Source organism: Podarcis melisellensis (assembly GCF_964234715.1).
Source record: "Podarcis melisellensis genome assembly, chromosome: 18".
Lineage (NCBI taxonomy): Eukaryota > Metazoa > Chordata > Lepidosauria > Squamata > Lacertidae > Podarcis > Podarcis melisellensis.
In genome coordinates, this window is record NC_138536.1 from 2,536,677 (window position 1) to 2,552,978 (window position 16,302).

Below are 16,302 nucleotides of genomic sequence, written 5' to 3' on the forward strand. Positions count from 1 at the left end.
CCCGGAAACTGCAATTAATCCAGAATGCAGCAGCTAGACTGGTGACTGGGAGTGGCTGCCGGGACCATATAACACCGGTCCTGAAAGACCTACATTGGCTCCCAGGACGTTTCCGAGCACAATTCAAAGTGTTGTGCTGACCTTGAAAGACCAAAACGGCCCAGTAGACCTGAAGGAGCGTCTCCACCCCGGACACAGGGGTTCAGCTCCGAGGGCCTTCTGGCAGTTCCCTCCCTGCAAGAAGCGAGGTTACAGGGAACCAGGCAGAGGGTCGTCTCGGTGGTGGCGCCCGCCCTGTGGAACGCCCTCCCACCAGATGTCAAGGAGTGAAAGAGCTACCTGCCTTTTAGAAGACATCTGAAGGCAGCCCTGTTTAGGGAAGTTTTTTTAAAAACATTATTGTGTTTTTAATATTCTGTTGGGAGCTGCCCAGAGTGGCTGGGGAAACCCAGCCAGATGGGCAGGGTATAAATCATAAATTAATATTAATATTACTGTGGTACCTCGGGTTACAGATGCTTCAGGTTACAGAATCTGCTAACCCAGAAACAGTACCTCGGGTTAAGAACTTTGCTTCAGGATGAGAACAGAAATTGCGTGGCAGCAGCAGGAGGCCCCATTACCTAAAGTGGTGCTTCAGGTTAAGAACAGTTTCAGGTTAAGAACTGACCTCCGGAACGAATTAAGTTCTTAACCCGAGGTAATAAAAGTATTACCTTTACCAGGCCCTCAGAATGTGCCCTCTAGGCCATTCTCCTCACCACACCCCAAATCTTCTCACCCAAGCTGCAAACGCATCTTTGAGCTCCAGTCACTACTGTTCCGGAGGTTGCGAACCCAAACCAGAAGGCAAGAAAGGGGAATAATCCCATCTTCTGTTTCACAGCCCTAAACATCTCACGTGGGTGGCGCTGTGGGTTAAACCACAGAGCCTAGGACTTGCCGATCAGAAGGTCGGCGGTTTGAATCCCTGCTACAGGGTGAGCTCCCGTTGCTGGGTCCCTGCTCCTGCCAAGCTAGCAGTTTGAAAGCACGCAAAAGTGCAAGTAGATAAATAGGTACCACTCCGGCGGGAAGGTCAACGGCGTTTCCGTGCGCTGCTCTGGTTCGCCAGAAGCGGCTTCGTCCTGCTGGCCACATGACCCGGAAGCTGTACGCCGGCTCCCTCGGCCAATAAAGTGAGATGAGCGCCGCAACCCCAGAGTCGGCCACGACTGGACCTAATGGTCAGTTGTCCCTTTACCCTTACCTTCTGATGGGAGCCGGGAGTGCAGCAACTCACCCCGACGGCAGATCCGCTTCTCTTGCCCCGCTCACAATTGGTGTATCCCCACACTCCCATCGAGTTGGCAAAAGACTGCAAAGGACAGCTCGGACCATCTAAAAAATTTTATTGTGCCGGGACAGCGCTCTCCGGAGAGAGCCGCTGGGAGAACGGTTATACGAAAGGGTGATTTGGCACCGCTAAGTAAATGTACACAAAGCCATCGCTGCCCTGCTTTAGAAAATAACAAATAGACGTAATCTATGCCCGGCAAACGGATCCGTTTGGTGTCGTAGGAATCTACACAGAGAGAGAAAGAGTCGGGGGTTATTGTTTGTGTCTGCAAAGAGGATGGGGAATACCTCCCGATTTTGGGGAAAGATGGGAGACCAGGTGCATGTCTGAGATTTTCTCCAGGGCTGTTGCCAAAAGGAGAATTCCTTACAGAATGATGGGAGGGTGACTCTGTTCGGAAGAGAAATCCCATATCCCTCGCTATCACCTCCGGAGAGACGGGAGCGCCCCTTAAAAGCAGAAACGGAGGAAAATAGGGGGCTCTGAAATCCGGACGGTCAGGAATCGCCGGGGGCAGGAACCCCACAACGTCTAGAGGGGTGTCTGCGGCCCCTAAAACCGTAATGGAAAAACAGGGGTCCCTGCCACACAGCAACCAGCGCAGAGGTTGGAGATCTCGGCGGTTTGCGGCGACGCAGCCGGTTTCGGCGCGGGGACGAGCCCCTTCCGCTGGCCTGGGGGGGGGCACGGAGGAAGCCCCCCGCCCTCACCGCCGGTAGCGGTAGCGCTTGAAGTGGAACCAGAGCTGGAAGATGCCGTTGGCGAACTGGCAGCGGAAGCCGTGGCGGTGGGAGTATTCCCACTCCCGGTTGACGATCTTGAAGGCGATGTCTTCGTAGGGCGGTCCGGCGTGGAAGCGGAGGGTGGCGAAGTCTTTGTTGTCCGGACAGGCCTCCAGGAAGTACTCCGGCGTGGAGCGCTTGTTGATGAGGTCCGGGTAGAAGATGTTGAATTTGTAGCCCTGGACGATTTTGGGGGGCGGGTTGTCGAAGTCGTAGTGCGTCTGGTTGTACTTGTTCCACTCGAACCCGGTGTGGACGCGGTTGAAGAATCGGGGCTTGCGGGGACGGTACTTGTCGGCCCACAGGTAGGCCTTGCCCGTGAGTGGCATCTCCACGCTGAACTGGGCCTCGTCCGCCCCCATGCCCTCCTTAGCGCGGCGGAAGAAGATGTCCTCTGCGCTCTCGCTGGCGTCGCCTGGGGAGGGACAGAGAGGGCAGCGGGTTTGCGAGGATTCAGGCGTCTAGCGTGGCAGCGGCTAGACTTTGGAACTCCCTGCCAATGGATGTTAAGCAGGAAAGGCAGCGGCGGGCGGGCTTGGAGTCTGGATTTCGCGAGGATTCGGGCGTCGAGCGTGGCAGCGGCTAGACTTTGGAACTCCCTGCCAATGGATGTTGAGGAGGAAAGGGGTGGGGGCCTGAGGGGAGGGCGTGGCTTAAGGAAAAGGGTGTGGTTTGAGGAAAGGGAGTGTGGCCCTGGGAGAGGGGGCGTGGATGGAGGGGTGTGGCTTAAGGGAAAGGGGCGTGTGGCCTGCGAAGAGGGGGTGTGGTTTAAGGAAGTGGGTGTGGCCTGAAGGGAGTGGCTGTGGGCTAAGGAGGGGGTGTGGCTTGCAGAGAAGGGTGTGGTTTAAAGAAAGCGGTGTGGCCTCGAGAAACGAACGTGTGGTGTGCAGAGAGGGGGGTGTGGTTTAAGGAAGGTGGGTGTGGCCTGCAGGGAGCGGTTGTGGGCTAAGGAGGGGGTGTGGCTTGCGGAGAAGGGTGTGGTTTAAAGAAAGGGGTGTGGCCTCGAAAAAAGGGTGTGCAGCATGCAGGGAGGGGTGTGGTTTAAGGAAAGGTGTGGCCATGAGAGGGGTGTGGTTTAAAGAAAGGGGTGTGGCCTCGAGCAAAGGGCGCTGGCTGCCTCACGAAAGGGGCGTGTGGCCCGCAGAGAGGGGGTGTGGTTTAAGGAAAGGGGTGTGTCCTCGAGAAAAGGGTGTGGTTTAAATAAAGGGGTGTGGCCTCGAGCAAAGGGGCGCTGGCTGCCCAGAGGGCGTGGCTTGAGGAAAGTGGGCGTGGCCTGAGAAGAGACCTGAGGCCAGGAAGAGACTCCCGAGCTTTTTGCTTTTAGAAAACAAGCTCCGCAGGGCAGCTGCCCCCCGCGGCGCCAAGCCAAGCCCTTTGACGCGGCCCCAGAGCCCACCTCAGCCCCCTTCCCCTCCTACCTGTGACCTGGAGCTGCTGTCGGGAGAGCAGGAGCCGCTGGAAGTCCTCGTCGGCCTCCACCACGTGGGCGTCGAAGGGCAGCTCGTGGGACGTCAGCAGGCGGGGGCTGTACTTGCCGGCGTCGTAGTCATCCAAGCTCTGTTGAATGAGGTCTTCCTCCATCAGAACCGCCTCGCCATCTCCCTCCGCCTTGGCCTCCGATTCGGGCTCGGCGCCCCCGGGCTCAGCCGAAGAGGTGCTGGGCTGCGCATGGGCACCGTCCTCCGGCTCCAGCCTGCAGAAAGGGAAGAGGGAAGTTGCCTTCCTTCTGCTCTGAGCTTTCTTCCAGCTCCATCCAAGACCTGCACTGTCCCCCCAGAGTGGTGCATGCTCTGGTTATCTCCCGCTTGGACTACTGCCATGCGCTCTACGTGGGGCTGCCTTTGAAGGAGACTCCGAAACTACAACTAATCCAGAATTTGGCAGCCAGACTGGGGACTGGGAGCGGCCGCTGAGACCACATAACATCGGTCCTGAAAGACCTACATTGGCTCCCAGGATGTTTCCAAACACAATTCAAAGTGTTGGTGCTGACCTTGAAAGCCCTAAACGGCCCAGTATCCCTGAAGGAGCGTCTCCACCCCCATCGTTCAGCCCTGACACTGAGGTCCAGCTCTGAGGGCCTTCTGGCAGTTCCCTCCCTGCAAGAGGTGAGGTTACAGGGAACCAGGCAGAGGGCCTTCTCGGTGGTGGCACTGAGACCACATAACATCGGTCCTGAAAGACCTACATTGGTCCTGAGAGCTCCCCAAATCCAGCTCACCTGCTGCTGCAGCCTCCTGGGGGCGAAGACTCCTTCTTAATGATGGGGAAGAGGGGCTCGCTCTCGACTCCTTGTTCCTGCTTCAGCTTGTAGAGTTTTTGGCGGAGGACGTCCTGGTGCCGCTCCCTCAGCCTGGGAGAAGGAGAAAACGCAAGGAAAAGCTCAAGATACACGTTGATCTACCCACACTTGTTATCCCTGAGAAACGTAGAAAATAACAGAATATTTATCTGAAAGTCTTCAAACTTAAAGGCAAAGATAAAGGGACCCCAGACCATCATCATCATCATTATTATAATTATTACTACCTCGCCCATCTAGCTGGGCCTCCCCAGGCACTCTGGGTGGCTTCCAACAGGATATTACAGGTAAAGGGACCCCTGACCATTAGGTCCAGTCGTGGCCGACTCTGGGGTTGCGGTGCTCATCTCGCTTTATTGGCCGAGGGAGCCAGCGTGCAGCTTCCGGGTCATGTGGCCAGCAGGACTAAGCCGCTTCTGGCGAACCAGAGCAGCGCACGGAAACGCCGTTTACCTTCCCGCCAGAGTGGTACCTATTTATCTACTTGCACTTTGAGGTGCTTTCGAACTGCTAGGTTGGCAGGAGCAGGGATCGAGCAACGGGAGCTCACCCCGCCATCGCGGGGATTCTGATCGGCAAGGCCTAGGCTCTGTGGTTTAACCCACAGCGCCACCCGCGTCCCAATTTTTCAGGGTTGTTTTTAAAAGTCTGGGACGGATTAATCCGTTTCACCTTAATTTCTACAGGAAAGCAGCGCGCCTTGGTTTTGGAACGCTTTGGCTTGGGAATGGACTTCCGGAACGGATCGAGTTTGAGAACCAAGGAGCCACAGTATTTTTAAAAAGTTACGGTCAGAAATTAGGCCGCCGCTGTGGGAAGGTGGTCCGATCAGGGTGATCCACTCACCTTGCCCGGGCCATGTAGGCTTTCAGCTGTTGCAGGAGACTCTCCCAGTAGCCAATGTCCAGGTTGGGTCCTCCGGCCAGGATCTTGCCCTCAATGCCCTGGTAGATCACCTGCAACTGGTTGTAGGTCTTGCCTTTGAAGACGGACTGCACGTCGGAGCTGACCGAAGCGTTAACCCCTTCGCGGCGCTCGCCTGCAGGACGTAGAAGGGGAGGAAGATGCCGTCAGAAGAGGAGAGGGGGCCCAGGACCCTCGCCAGCTCCCCGGCCGAGGAGTTGGGTGTGAATCCTGATTTTTGCCTGATGTTGTTCCAACCCCCAAGTCGACCTGAAGAACTGTGGGCTCCCTATCCATTCACACAACAGCTCTTTCTGTTGCTGGTTTTAACCTTCAAAGCCCTATACGGCCTAGGACCCTCGTACCTACGGGACCGCCTCTCCTGGTATGCCCCACAGAGAAATTTACGGTCTGCAAATAAAAACATCCTAAAGATCCCAGGCCACAGAGAGGTTAGGCTGGCCTCAACCAGAGCCAGGGCCTTTTCGGCTGTGGCTCCGATCTGGTGGAACGCTCTGGCACAAGAGACCAGGGCCCTGCGGGACCTGACATCTTTCCGCAGGGCCTGCAAGACGGAGCTGTTCCGCCAGGCCTTTGGCAAGGGCACAGCCTGACCCCCTCCTCTGGCAATCTGTACAGAATTTTGCTTGATGGTTGCCATTAATTTGATTTTAATTTGATTTTAATGAATTTTATAATGAATGTTTTTAGAATGTTGGACTACTTTGATTGTTGTTAGCCGCCCTGAGCCCAGCTTCGGCTGGGGAGGGCGGGATATAAATAACATTTATTATTATTTATTATTATTATTATTTCTCTCGATACGATAATCTTTATTGTCATTGTCCCACACAGAACAACGAAATTGAAAAATCTACGTAAGACATTCAAAACCCAACAAGCCTGCTATCCCAAACTGGTTAGCCCCCTAAAAACTCTGATACCCCTTTTTTAAATACAATATACTCCCATAAAGGTAAAGGGACCCCTGACCGTTAGGTCCAGTCGTGGCCGACTCTGGGGTTGCGGCGCTCATCTCGCTTTACTGGCCGAGGGAGCCGGCGTTCAGCTTCCGGGTCATGTGGCCAGCAGGACTAAGCCGCTTCTGGCGAACCAGAGCACACATTTTTGCTCCACAAGCAAGGCAGGCCCTCCGATGCTTCAATTCACACCTACCTGGCCCTTTCCCAGAAGCCTCTAATTTGCGGAGCTTAGCGATTTCATCCTCAGTGATGATGGTCATGTCTCTCCAGAAATCCACATTTTTCCCTTGTTCCAGCTCCATGTAAACCTGGAAAACAGAGGGGGGGGGGGAAACAGCTGAGGCTCTGGACTCATTTCAGGCCTGGGGTGGGGTGGGGGTGGAAATGATTTTCTTGACACCTGCCCCCCACAAATAGAATCATAGAATCATAGAGTTGGAAGAGACCACAAGGGCCATTGAGTCCAACCCCCTGCCAAGCAGGAAACACCATCAGAGCACTCCTGACATATGGTTGTCAAGCCTCTGCTTCAAGACCTCCAAAGAAGGAGACTCCACCACACTCCTTGGCAGCAAATTCCACTGTCGAACAGCTCTTACTGTCAGGAAGTTCTTCCTCATGTTTAGGTGGAATCTTCTTTCTTGTAGTTTGGATCCATTGCTCCGTGTCCGCTTCTCTGGAGCAGCAGAAAACAACCTTTCTCCCTCCTCTATGTGACATCCTTTGATATATTTGAACATGGCTATCATATCACCCCTTAACCTCCTCTTCTCCAGGCTAAACATGCCCAGCTCCCTTAGCCGTTCCTCATAAGGCATCGTTTCCAGGCCTTTGACCATTTTGGTTGCCCTCCTCTGGACACGTTCCAGTTTGTCAGTGTCCTTCTTGAACTGTGGTTCAATATATTACTCCCGTTTTATACATTATTCCTGTTTTATATCGTTTAGGGCGGGGTGGGGAATGCGAAAATCGCTACGCTGCATGGGATCACAGCCCTACCTGAATGTCTTCCAGCAGGTCTTCCATGTCCGAGACGGTGAGGCCGTTCAGGAAAGTGTACGGCTCGTGCATCTCCACTGCCAGGTCGTCGTCCTCGGCGCTGATGTATTTGGCCAGGAGGTCGATGGGCTTGGCCCGCCCGTCTCGGATGCGAATCTTGGAGCTGCGGGGGGCGGGGAGAACACGAAGGAGACGAGGTCAGGCTGAAGGATGTAGAATACTCAAGCAAAAGTTTTATTTACAAGCTTACAAACTTACAAACACAAAGCTTTTAATGCTTAAAGGTAAAGGTAAAGGGACCCCTGACCGTTAGGTCCAGTCGTAGCTGACTCTGGGGTTGCGAAAATGCCACCGCGTCCCTTTTAATGTTTAGGGAAGCTTTTAATGTTTAATAGGTTATTGTATTTTAGGGTTCTGTTGGAAGCCACCCAGAGTGGCTGGGGAAACCCAGCCAGGTGGGTGGGGTATAAATAAATTATTATTATTATTATTGCCTGAGCTCAGAAAAAGAGCCCTGCAGGATGAGGCCCTCCCACATGGATCACGTTTGCCACCCAAGCATCCACTGTAGTAGTATTATTATTATTATTATTATTATTATTATTATTATTATTATTATTATTATATTATTAAAAGCATGTGGGTCTTCTCTTTTGCAGGCAAATCCAAACTGCAACTTCTCCTTTTGTACACATCACCTTCTATACCTATTCAGCCTTGAAAACCACTCGCAGAAACAGTTCTTAAAGCTACAATCGTCTTTTCTGTTTCTTTGAAGAAGAGGAGGAATTTGGATTTGATATCCTGCTTTATCACTACCCTAAGGAGTCTCAAAGTGGCTAACAATCTCATTTCCCTTCCTCCCCCATAACAAACACTCTGTGAGGCGAGTGGGGCTGAGAGACTTCCGAGAAGTGTGACTGGCCCAAGGTCACCCAGCAGCTGCAGGTGGAGGAGCGGGGAATCGAACCCGGTTCCCCAGATTACGAATCTATGGCTCTTAACCACTACACCACACTGGCTCTCAGGATGACTTGGAGTCTGCCAGCCTCTGGCATCCCTGAAACCCTCACCCTTTCCCACTCCCCTCGCTTACCGCAACTTCGCCTGCTGCAGGTGGAAGTTGTCTTCTTGCTCTTCCCACGTCTTGAAATGTTCCGCCTCCTTTTCCCTCTGAAGCATCTCCAGCTCTTGTTCGCGCATAGCCTTCTCGCGCTCCCGCTCCAAGCGCAACTGCTTCACCTGCAAAGAGAGACCCGGGAACGAGGGGTGTTCGGATGATGTGTGTGTGCAATAGATAGATACCGTATTTTCCGCTCTATAAGACGCACCAGACCACGAGACGCACCTAGTTTTTGGAGGAGGAAAACAAGAAAAAAAATATTCTGAATCCCAGAAGCCAGAACAGCAAGAGGGATCACTGCGCAGCGAAAGCAGCAATCCCTCTTGCTGTTCTGGCTTCTGGGATAGCTGCGAGGGAGGTCTCTGGTGTGGGGGAGTGAGGAAGTGGGGGGAAAGGGGGAAAAATAATGTATGTGATTATACGGTTGATAAATTGTTATGCTGAAATTGCTTAATTAATTTTTTGAAAGCATCAGCAGATTGAGTTTGAGGTTGAATCCTGACAAGACAGAAGGACTGTTTTTGGGGGACAGGGGGCGGGCGGGTGTGGAGGACTCCCTGGTCCTGAAGGGGGTCACTGTGCTCCCGAAGGACCAGATGCGCAGCCTGGGAGTCATTTTGGACTCACAGCCGTCCATGGAGGCGCAGGTCAGTTCTGTGTCCAGGCCAGCTGTTTACCAGCTCCATCTGGTACGTAGGATGAGACCCTCCCTGCCCACAGACTGTCTCGCCAGAGTGGTGCATGCTCTGGTTATCTCCCGCTTGGACTACTGCCATGCGCTCTCCGTGGGGCTGCCTTTGAAGGTGACCCGGAAACTGCAACTAATCCAGAACGCGGCAGCCAGACTGGGGACTGGGAGCGGCCGCCGGGACCACATAACACCGGTCTTGAAATACCTACATTGGCTTCCAGTATGTTTCCAAGTACAATTCAAAGTGTTGGTGCTGACATTTAAAGCCCTAAACGGCCTCGGTCTAGTATACCTGAAGGAGCGTCTCCACCTCCATCGTTCTGCCCGGACACTGAGGCCCATCACCGAGGGCCTTCTGGCGGTACCCTCTCTGTGAGAAGCTAAGCTACAGGGAACCAGGCAGAGGGCCTTCTTGGTGGTGGCACCCGCCCTGTGGAACCCCCTCCCACCAGTTGTCAAGGAAATAAACAATTACCAGACTTTCAGAAGACATCTGAAGGCAGCCCTGTTTAGGGAAGCTTTTAATGTTTGATGTATTACCGTATTTTAATATTTTTTTGGAAGCCGCCCAGAGTGGCTGGGGAAGCCCAGCCAGATGGGCAGGGTATAAATAATAAATTATTATTATTATCACCAACAAGAAAACTGATCTCGGTTTAAGTACATTATGTACAAAGAAAAAACGAGAGTTAACTGCCCACAAAGCACCTAAATCCAAGTTCACAGGAGAGGGGCAGATTCAACAGGCAATCGAAATCTGAATTACCGGTCAATTCCCCAAGGGTCAAACAAACCTGCAGCTCAGATCTTCCAGACCCTGGCGATCCTCTCCTTTTTGCGGCACCGGGGCTTCATCTCTAAGGCAAAGGCACTCTGTGCATGCCCAGAGAAACCCTCCCCCAGCTCACTGCTACTTTGGCTCTTACCTTCTGAAGCTCCAGTCGGTTTTCCTCCTGGATCCGTTTGTTCCGGTCTTTTAACTCCTTCTCCTCCAAGTGGCCGATCCCCTTCTTCTCCAGAGCCTGAAATGATAAATAAAATCGAGGCAGAGAGAAAAACGTTTTAACATTCAAAGGAGGCGTTCCTTTCCCGAGAGGAATGCCTCTTCTTAGATCAGGAACGAGAAACCTGGACCCATCCAGGAACTGCTGGACTCGAACTCGCAGCTGCCCAATCAGCACAGAAGGGGAGGTTTTTAGCCCCTGAAGAGCCTTTTACTCCTTGATACTGATGGAGGACTCCCTGGTCCTGAATGGGGTGACTGTGCCCCTGAAGGACCAGGTGCGCAGCCTGGGGGTCATTTGGACTCACAGCTGTCCATGGAGGCACAGGTCAGTTCTGTGTCCAGGGCAGCTCCATCTGGTATGCAGGATGAGACCCTACCTGCCTGTGGACTGTCTTGCCAGAGTGCTCTATTTATCTCCCGCTTGGACTACTGCCATGCGCTCTACATGGGGCTACCTTTGAAGGTGACCCGGAAACTACGATTAATCCAGAACGCGGCAGCCAGACTGGTGACTGGGAGCAGCCACCGAGACCACATAACACCGGTCTTGAAAGACCTACATTGGCTCCCAGTACGTTTCCGCACACAATTCAAAGTGTTGGTGCTGACCTTGAAAGCCCTAAACGGCCTCGGTCCAGTATACCTGAAGGAGCGTCTCCACCCCCATCATCCTAACCGGACACTGAGGTCCAGCACCGAGGGTTTTCTGGCGGTTCCCTCGCTGCGAGAAGCCAAGCTACAGGGAACCAGGCAGAGGGCCTTCTCGGTGGTGGCACCCGTCCTGTGGAACACCCTCCCAGCAGATGTCAAAGAGAACAACAACTACAGGACTTTTAGAAGACATCTGAAGGCAGCCCTGTTTAGGGAAGCTTTTAATGTTTGATGTATTGCAGTATTTAAATATTTTTTGGGAAGCCGCCCAGAGTGGCTGGGGAAGCCCAGCCAGATTGGCGGGGTATAAGTAATAAATTATTATTAGTATTATTAGTATTATTATTATTGGAGCCAATTTGAGTGGAAGAAACTGAGTCAGTCACCGAGAACGGCTATAATGTTATTGCTCTAGTTAAATAAATTGTTAAAATTGTTGTTAAGGTAATTGTTGTTTTTCTCCTTCCGATAAAGCACAGCAGAAAAGTTGTCCGAATATAAACAGCCCACGTATTAAACTTCAACACCAATTTCATAATTATCCGCCTTACGTATTTCTTAACAGCGCAACCAAATCAGTCATTTTCAACCGAACTGCAAAAACTACTCTGAAAATTTATTCGTCCAAAAAACGAAACCTTCACCTTTGTCGCGAATGTTAAGATGGTGCCAGCAAGAATGAGTCTGTCTGTTTAAAAAGAAGAAGATTTACCATATTTGTCGCTCCCTAAGACGCAACTAGTTTTTAGAGAAAAACAAGAAAAAAAATATTCAGAACGAAACAGTGGATGTATGATTTTTGTGGTTCGTGCTGTGGCCACAGACATGTGATTTGACGGTGAGTTTGGGGGAGCCCAATGCAAAAATCCATGTGGATCCGTGCTTTGTAAACGTTTCTGCGCCATTGCACGATCTGCTTTTCGCCCCTGGGCAATTCGGCTCCAGGCACCATGCATTCGCTCTGTAAGACGCACAGACATTTCCCCTGACTTTTTAGGAAGGAAAAAGTGTGACTTATGGAACCAAAAATATGGTAAATCAAGTCTTACTGACGAGTGGTTTAAATCGTGATTTGAATCTATTCCATTTACCGTATTTTTCACTCTATAGGACGCACTTTCCCCCCTCCAAAAATGAAGGGGAAATGTGTGTGCGTCCTACGGAGCGAATGCAGGGGGGAGGCAGGCAGGAAAAGCTCCCAAAAGCTCCGAGCGGCTCTTGCGGGCTTTTCTTCAGGAGGGAGAAGGGACTGACGCGGCCAGTCAGTCCCTTCTCCCCCTCTTAGAAAAGCCCGCAGGAGCCGTGCGCTCCTTAAAGGGTGCGCGGCTCCTGTGGGCTTTTGCAGGAGGTGAGGGTATTGCCATAGCCGCGCACAGCCTCTCCCGGCAGAAGCCTCTTTAGCCGGCGCAACCTCTCCAGCCAGGAGAGGGTGCGCGGGGCTAAAGAAGCCCCGCTTGCTGTTTTGACTTGTGGCTCTTTGGGGCGGGGGGAGGGGGACCCGGGCTTCCCCGGCAGCCCCGAGAAGCTCGCAGAGCAGCGCCTTTCTGCTGCTCCCCGACCTGCTCTTTGGGGCTGGAGGTGGGCTTCCCCCCGCCAGCCCCAAAGAGCAGGTTGAAAGGAACCTGAAGCCTGGAGAGCGAGAGGGGTTAGTGCGCACCGACCCCTCTCGCTCTCTAGGCTTCCAAGGTAGCCGCCTGAAGGAGAATGAACGCACCTTGAATGGCACCTTGTTTTATAGGGGGAGAACAAGGGGAAAAAAATTCTCCCCCTCTCTGCGCAGCGCCTCCTGCCACTTCGCTGAAGGGGTGCTGGGCAGAGAGGGGGAATTTTTTTTTTCTTGTTCTCCCCCTCTAAAACAAGGTGCGTCCTATGGTCGGGTGTGTCCTATAGAACGAAAAATACGGTAAATCAAATCCACCGCTTCCACATTGACCTCTTGGCTGCAGTGCCAACATCCCGGACTGCCGACAGCGGTCCAAAACTCACCTTGCTCCAGATGAAGGCTCCCAAAAGGTTGTTATCCCCAAAGGGGTTGTCGGTGTTGGTGTACCCCATGTACTCTTCCCCCCAGCCCATCTTCTCGCGCTTCTTGCGCTCCTTGGCTTCCTTCTTGGCCAGCCGCCGGGCCCTTTTCTCCTCCGGGGTCTCGAGAGCCTTGACCATCTCCTTCTGTTTTTTCTTGTCGTCTTTCAGCTGCAACCGTTCCTGGAGGCTCAGTTCCTCGCCCAGGTCCCCCCGAGAGCTCTGCGAGCGGGACGGCGAAGGCGACGTCACGGAGGATACGGAGGATCGGGACCCAGAGCGCTTCCGGGTCCTCTTCCCCCTCCTCTCGCTGCTGCGCCCTCGCCTCTCCGGCGAGGAATCCGAGCTCGGGGAGCGGCCGCGAGAACGTCGCTTCTTGTGCCTCTTCCCGTGTCGGTCCTCGCTTTTCTCTTTCTTCTTCTGCCATTTCTGGCTCTCATCCTCCGAGCTAAGGAAAGAGAGAAATTTTGATTTGAGAGCGAAAGAGAGGGGCAGAACTCCGGCCAGAGGTAAGCCCCCCCCCCCCGAGGGTTGGAAGGAAAAGGGGGCAGAGGAATGAGCAGAAAACTTTTAACATTTGTACTCCAAGTCATCCTGAGAGCCAGTGTGGTGTAGTGGTTAAGAGCAGTGGACTCGTAATCTGGGGAACCGGGTTCGATTCACTGCTCCTCCACATGCAGCTGCTGGGTGACCTTAGGCCAGTCACACTTCTCTGAAGTCTCTCAGCCCCACTCACCTCACAGAGTGTTTGCTGTGGGGGAGGAAGGGAAAGGAGAATGTGAGCCGCTTTGAGACTCCTTCGGGTAGTGATAAAGCGGGATATCAAATCCAAACTCTTCTAGTTTCTACATATACCCAGTGCATTTTTTCAGTGGTACCTTGGTTCTAAAAGGTCTTGATGCTCAAACAACTTGGAACCCAGTTACAGATAGGTAGCCGTGTTGGTCTGCCACAGTCAAAACAAAAAAAATTCCTTCCAGTAGCACCTTAAAGACCAACTAAGTTAGTTCTTGGTATGAGCTTTCGTGTGCATGGTATCTGAAGAAGTGTGCATGCACACGAAAGCTCATACTAAGAACTAACTTAGATGGTCTTTAAGGTGCTACTGGAAGGAATTTTTTTTGTTTTAACTTGGAACCCAAACGCTGCAAATCCAAAAGTAAGTGTTCTGGTATTATATATAATTATATATAATAATAGTTTGTGAACTACTCTATTCCAAACTTAAGAACGGAAAGCGTAATGCTGGTGGTCAACAAAAGAAGTTCAAAGACTCTCTCAAGGCAAATCTTAAAAAATGTAGTATAAACACCGACAACTGGGAAACACTGGCCTGTGAGCGCTCCAGTTGGAGAACAGCCTTGACCAAAGGTGTCGTGGGCTTTGAAGACACTCGAACTCAGGACGCAAGGGAGAAACGTGCTAAGAGGAAGGCACGCTTGGCAAACCCTCACCGGGATCAACTCCTGCCGGGAAACCTCTGTCTCCACTGTGGAAGGACGTGTGGGTCCAGAACTGGCCTCCACAGTCACTTATGTGCTCACTGTTAAAACCGTGATTATGGATGACAATCTTACTCGCTACAAGGGATTTCCAAAGGGGAAGAAAAAGGGGGTTGTACTAGATGACCCATGGAGTCCCTTGAAACTCTAAGCTTTTATGAATATACTTTCCACTGGTCCTGTGTTTTTGCAGCATTGACTAACCTAGACAGCATCTCAAAAAGCAGAGACATCTCCTTGCCAACAAAGGTCCATATAGTTCAAGCTCTGGTTTCCCCAGTAGTGATGTATGGAAGTGAGAGCTGGACCATCAAGAAGGCTGATCGCCGAAGAATGGATGCTTTTGAATTCTGGTGCTGGAGGAGACTCTTGAGAGTCCCATGGACTGCAAGAAGATCCAACCTCTCCATTCTGAAGGAACTCAGCCCTGAGTGCTCAACTGGAAGGACAGATCCTGAAGCTGAGGCTCCAAGACTGTGGCCTCCTCAGGAGAAGAGAAGACTCCCTGGGAAAGACCCTGATGTTGGGAAAGATGGAGGGCGCAAGGAGAAGGGGACGACATAGGATGAGATGGTGGGACAGTGTTCTTGAAGCTACCAGCATGAGTTTGACCAAACTGCGGGAGGCAGTGGAAGACAGGAGGGCCTGGCGTGCTCTGGTCCAGGGGGTCACAAAGAGGCAGACATGACTAAAGGACAAATGTTTTTGCAGTGGGCTGGACTGGATGACCTTTGGGTTCCCCCTTCCGATTTGACTGTAACGTCGGGAATCGCAGGCGGGGAGAGTTGCCGTTGCGCCAGGCGGTTCCTGCTTGTGGGTTCTCCTGGGATGCTGAACTATGATAGCCAGCCCCCCCACACACACACATTTGGCCTGAACCAGCTGCAGGGCACTTTTGACATGCTCAGGAGCACTCTTGCCACCTTACTATTCCCCCCCTTGAGCCAAAGGCACACCGAAACCTAGCAAGAGAAGCAGCTTGGGGGGGGGGGGCCTAAGCCCCTTCCCCACATTTGAAGCCCGCTTAACACCCTATAGAATCGCCTATAGAAACCTATAGGGGAGAAAACAACAACAACCGCTCTACCCCGGGCGAACTCTATGGTCCGGAGACTCTATGGTCCCCAGGGCCGCGCCCCGCCGGGCTTCCCCGCTCACCTTCCACCCCGCTCTCTCCTCCTCCTCCTCTGCCTCCTCCGCTCCCGCTCCTCGGATCTGGACCGGCTTCTCCTCCGGCGCCGTTCCCTGGACCGGGACCTGGAGCCCATGGCCACTCTAGGCCTGCCCCCGCGACTCTGCGCGCTTCCGGCCTGTTTAAGGGCGGGCGCAGGGACTGGGGTCCTTCTTCGGCGGCGTCGCTCGTCAGGGCTGACCCACGCGGCGCCTGAGCAGGGAAGGGGAATCTCCCGCCCACCTAACAATTCACGCCCACCCCACCCTTAAAAGAAACACACCAGCTGACGTGTCCTTGTGGGGGCTGCTTAGGGGTCGCGTGCTGCGAGGGTGAGGGGGAAAAAAGATTTAATTATTGATCAGGCACTAGTGTAGACACACCCATCGTTGTTCCATGCAGCTTAGCCTACCTTGCAGGGGTGTCCTTTAAAAAAATAAATAAATTGATTTTTCACAAAAATTTAAACAAATACACACATATAAACAAACAAACATAGCCCATAGCTTTTATAAACCTTGATCTAATTAACATTGTTCAGTGACTTCCCCCGGTTGGATTTCAATATATATCATTTTAACCCTTTTCTAAATCAATGTTCTTATAAAATTAACTTTATCTCTGGACATCTTTCTTTCTTCCCACTTCAGTATTAAACATATTAATCCATCACATAATCCATAATACATATTGCAAATACTATCTGGTATTTGCAAGGTTTTTCCAACTAATTTAACTTAACATATTTAGCTAAATAGTCATTAAATTTCTTCCATTCTTCCTGGAACTCCTCCTCCGGTCAGGTCGGCTTTTCTCTGAACATGCCAT

General features: G+C 52.3%; 1 protein-coding gene across 1 annotated transcript; it reads right to left on the reverse strand.

The window, feature by feature from the left end:
* Nucleotides 1-1,745: 1,745 nt before the first annotated feature.
* Nucleotides 1,746-16,019, reverse strand: CACTIN (cactin, spliceosome C complex subunit). The gene is made up of 10 exons (XM_081895510.1): nt 15,462-16,019; nt 12,766-13,249; nt 10,049-10,144; nt 8,405-8,550; nt 7,309-7,471; nt 6,503-6,617; nt 5,270-5,462; nt 4,343-4,474; nt 3,540-3,814; nt 1,746-2,536 (listed from the first exon to the last, which is right to left on the reverse strand). The coding sequence occupies exons 1-10, from the start codon at nt 15,569-15,571 to the stop codon at nt 2,046-2,048; spliced, it is 2,205 nt and encodes a 734-aa protein (XP_081751636.1). The 5' UTR covers nt 15,572-16,019; the 3' UTR covers nt 1,746-2,045.
* Between the last annotated feature and the right edge of the window lie 283 nt (nt 16,020-16,302).

Coding starts and splice junctions, on each gene's coding strand:
- CACTIN (XM_081895510.1), bottom strand. CDS start 15,571: ATGGGCTCCAGGTCCCGGTCCAGGGAACGGCGCCGGAGGAGAAGCCGG. Junction 10,145..12,765: donor GAGCCTTCATCTGGAGCAAG/GTGAGTTTTGGA, acceptor TTATCATTTCAG/GCTCTGGAGAAGAAGGGGAT. Junction 8,551..10,048: donor ACCGACTGGAGCTTCAGAAG/GTAAGAGCCAAA, acceptor CTCTCTTTGCAG/GTGAAGCAGTTGCGCTTGGA.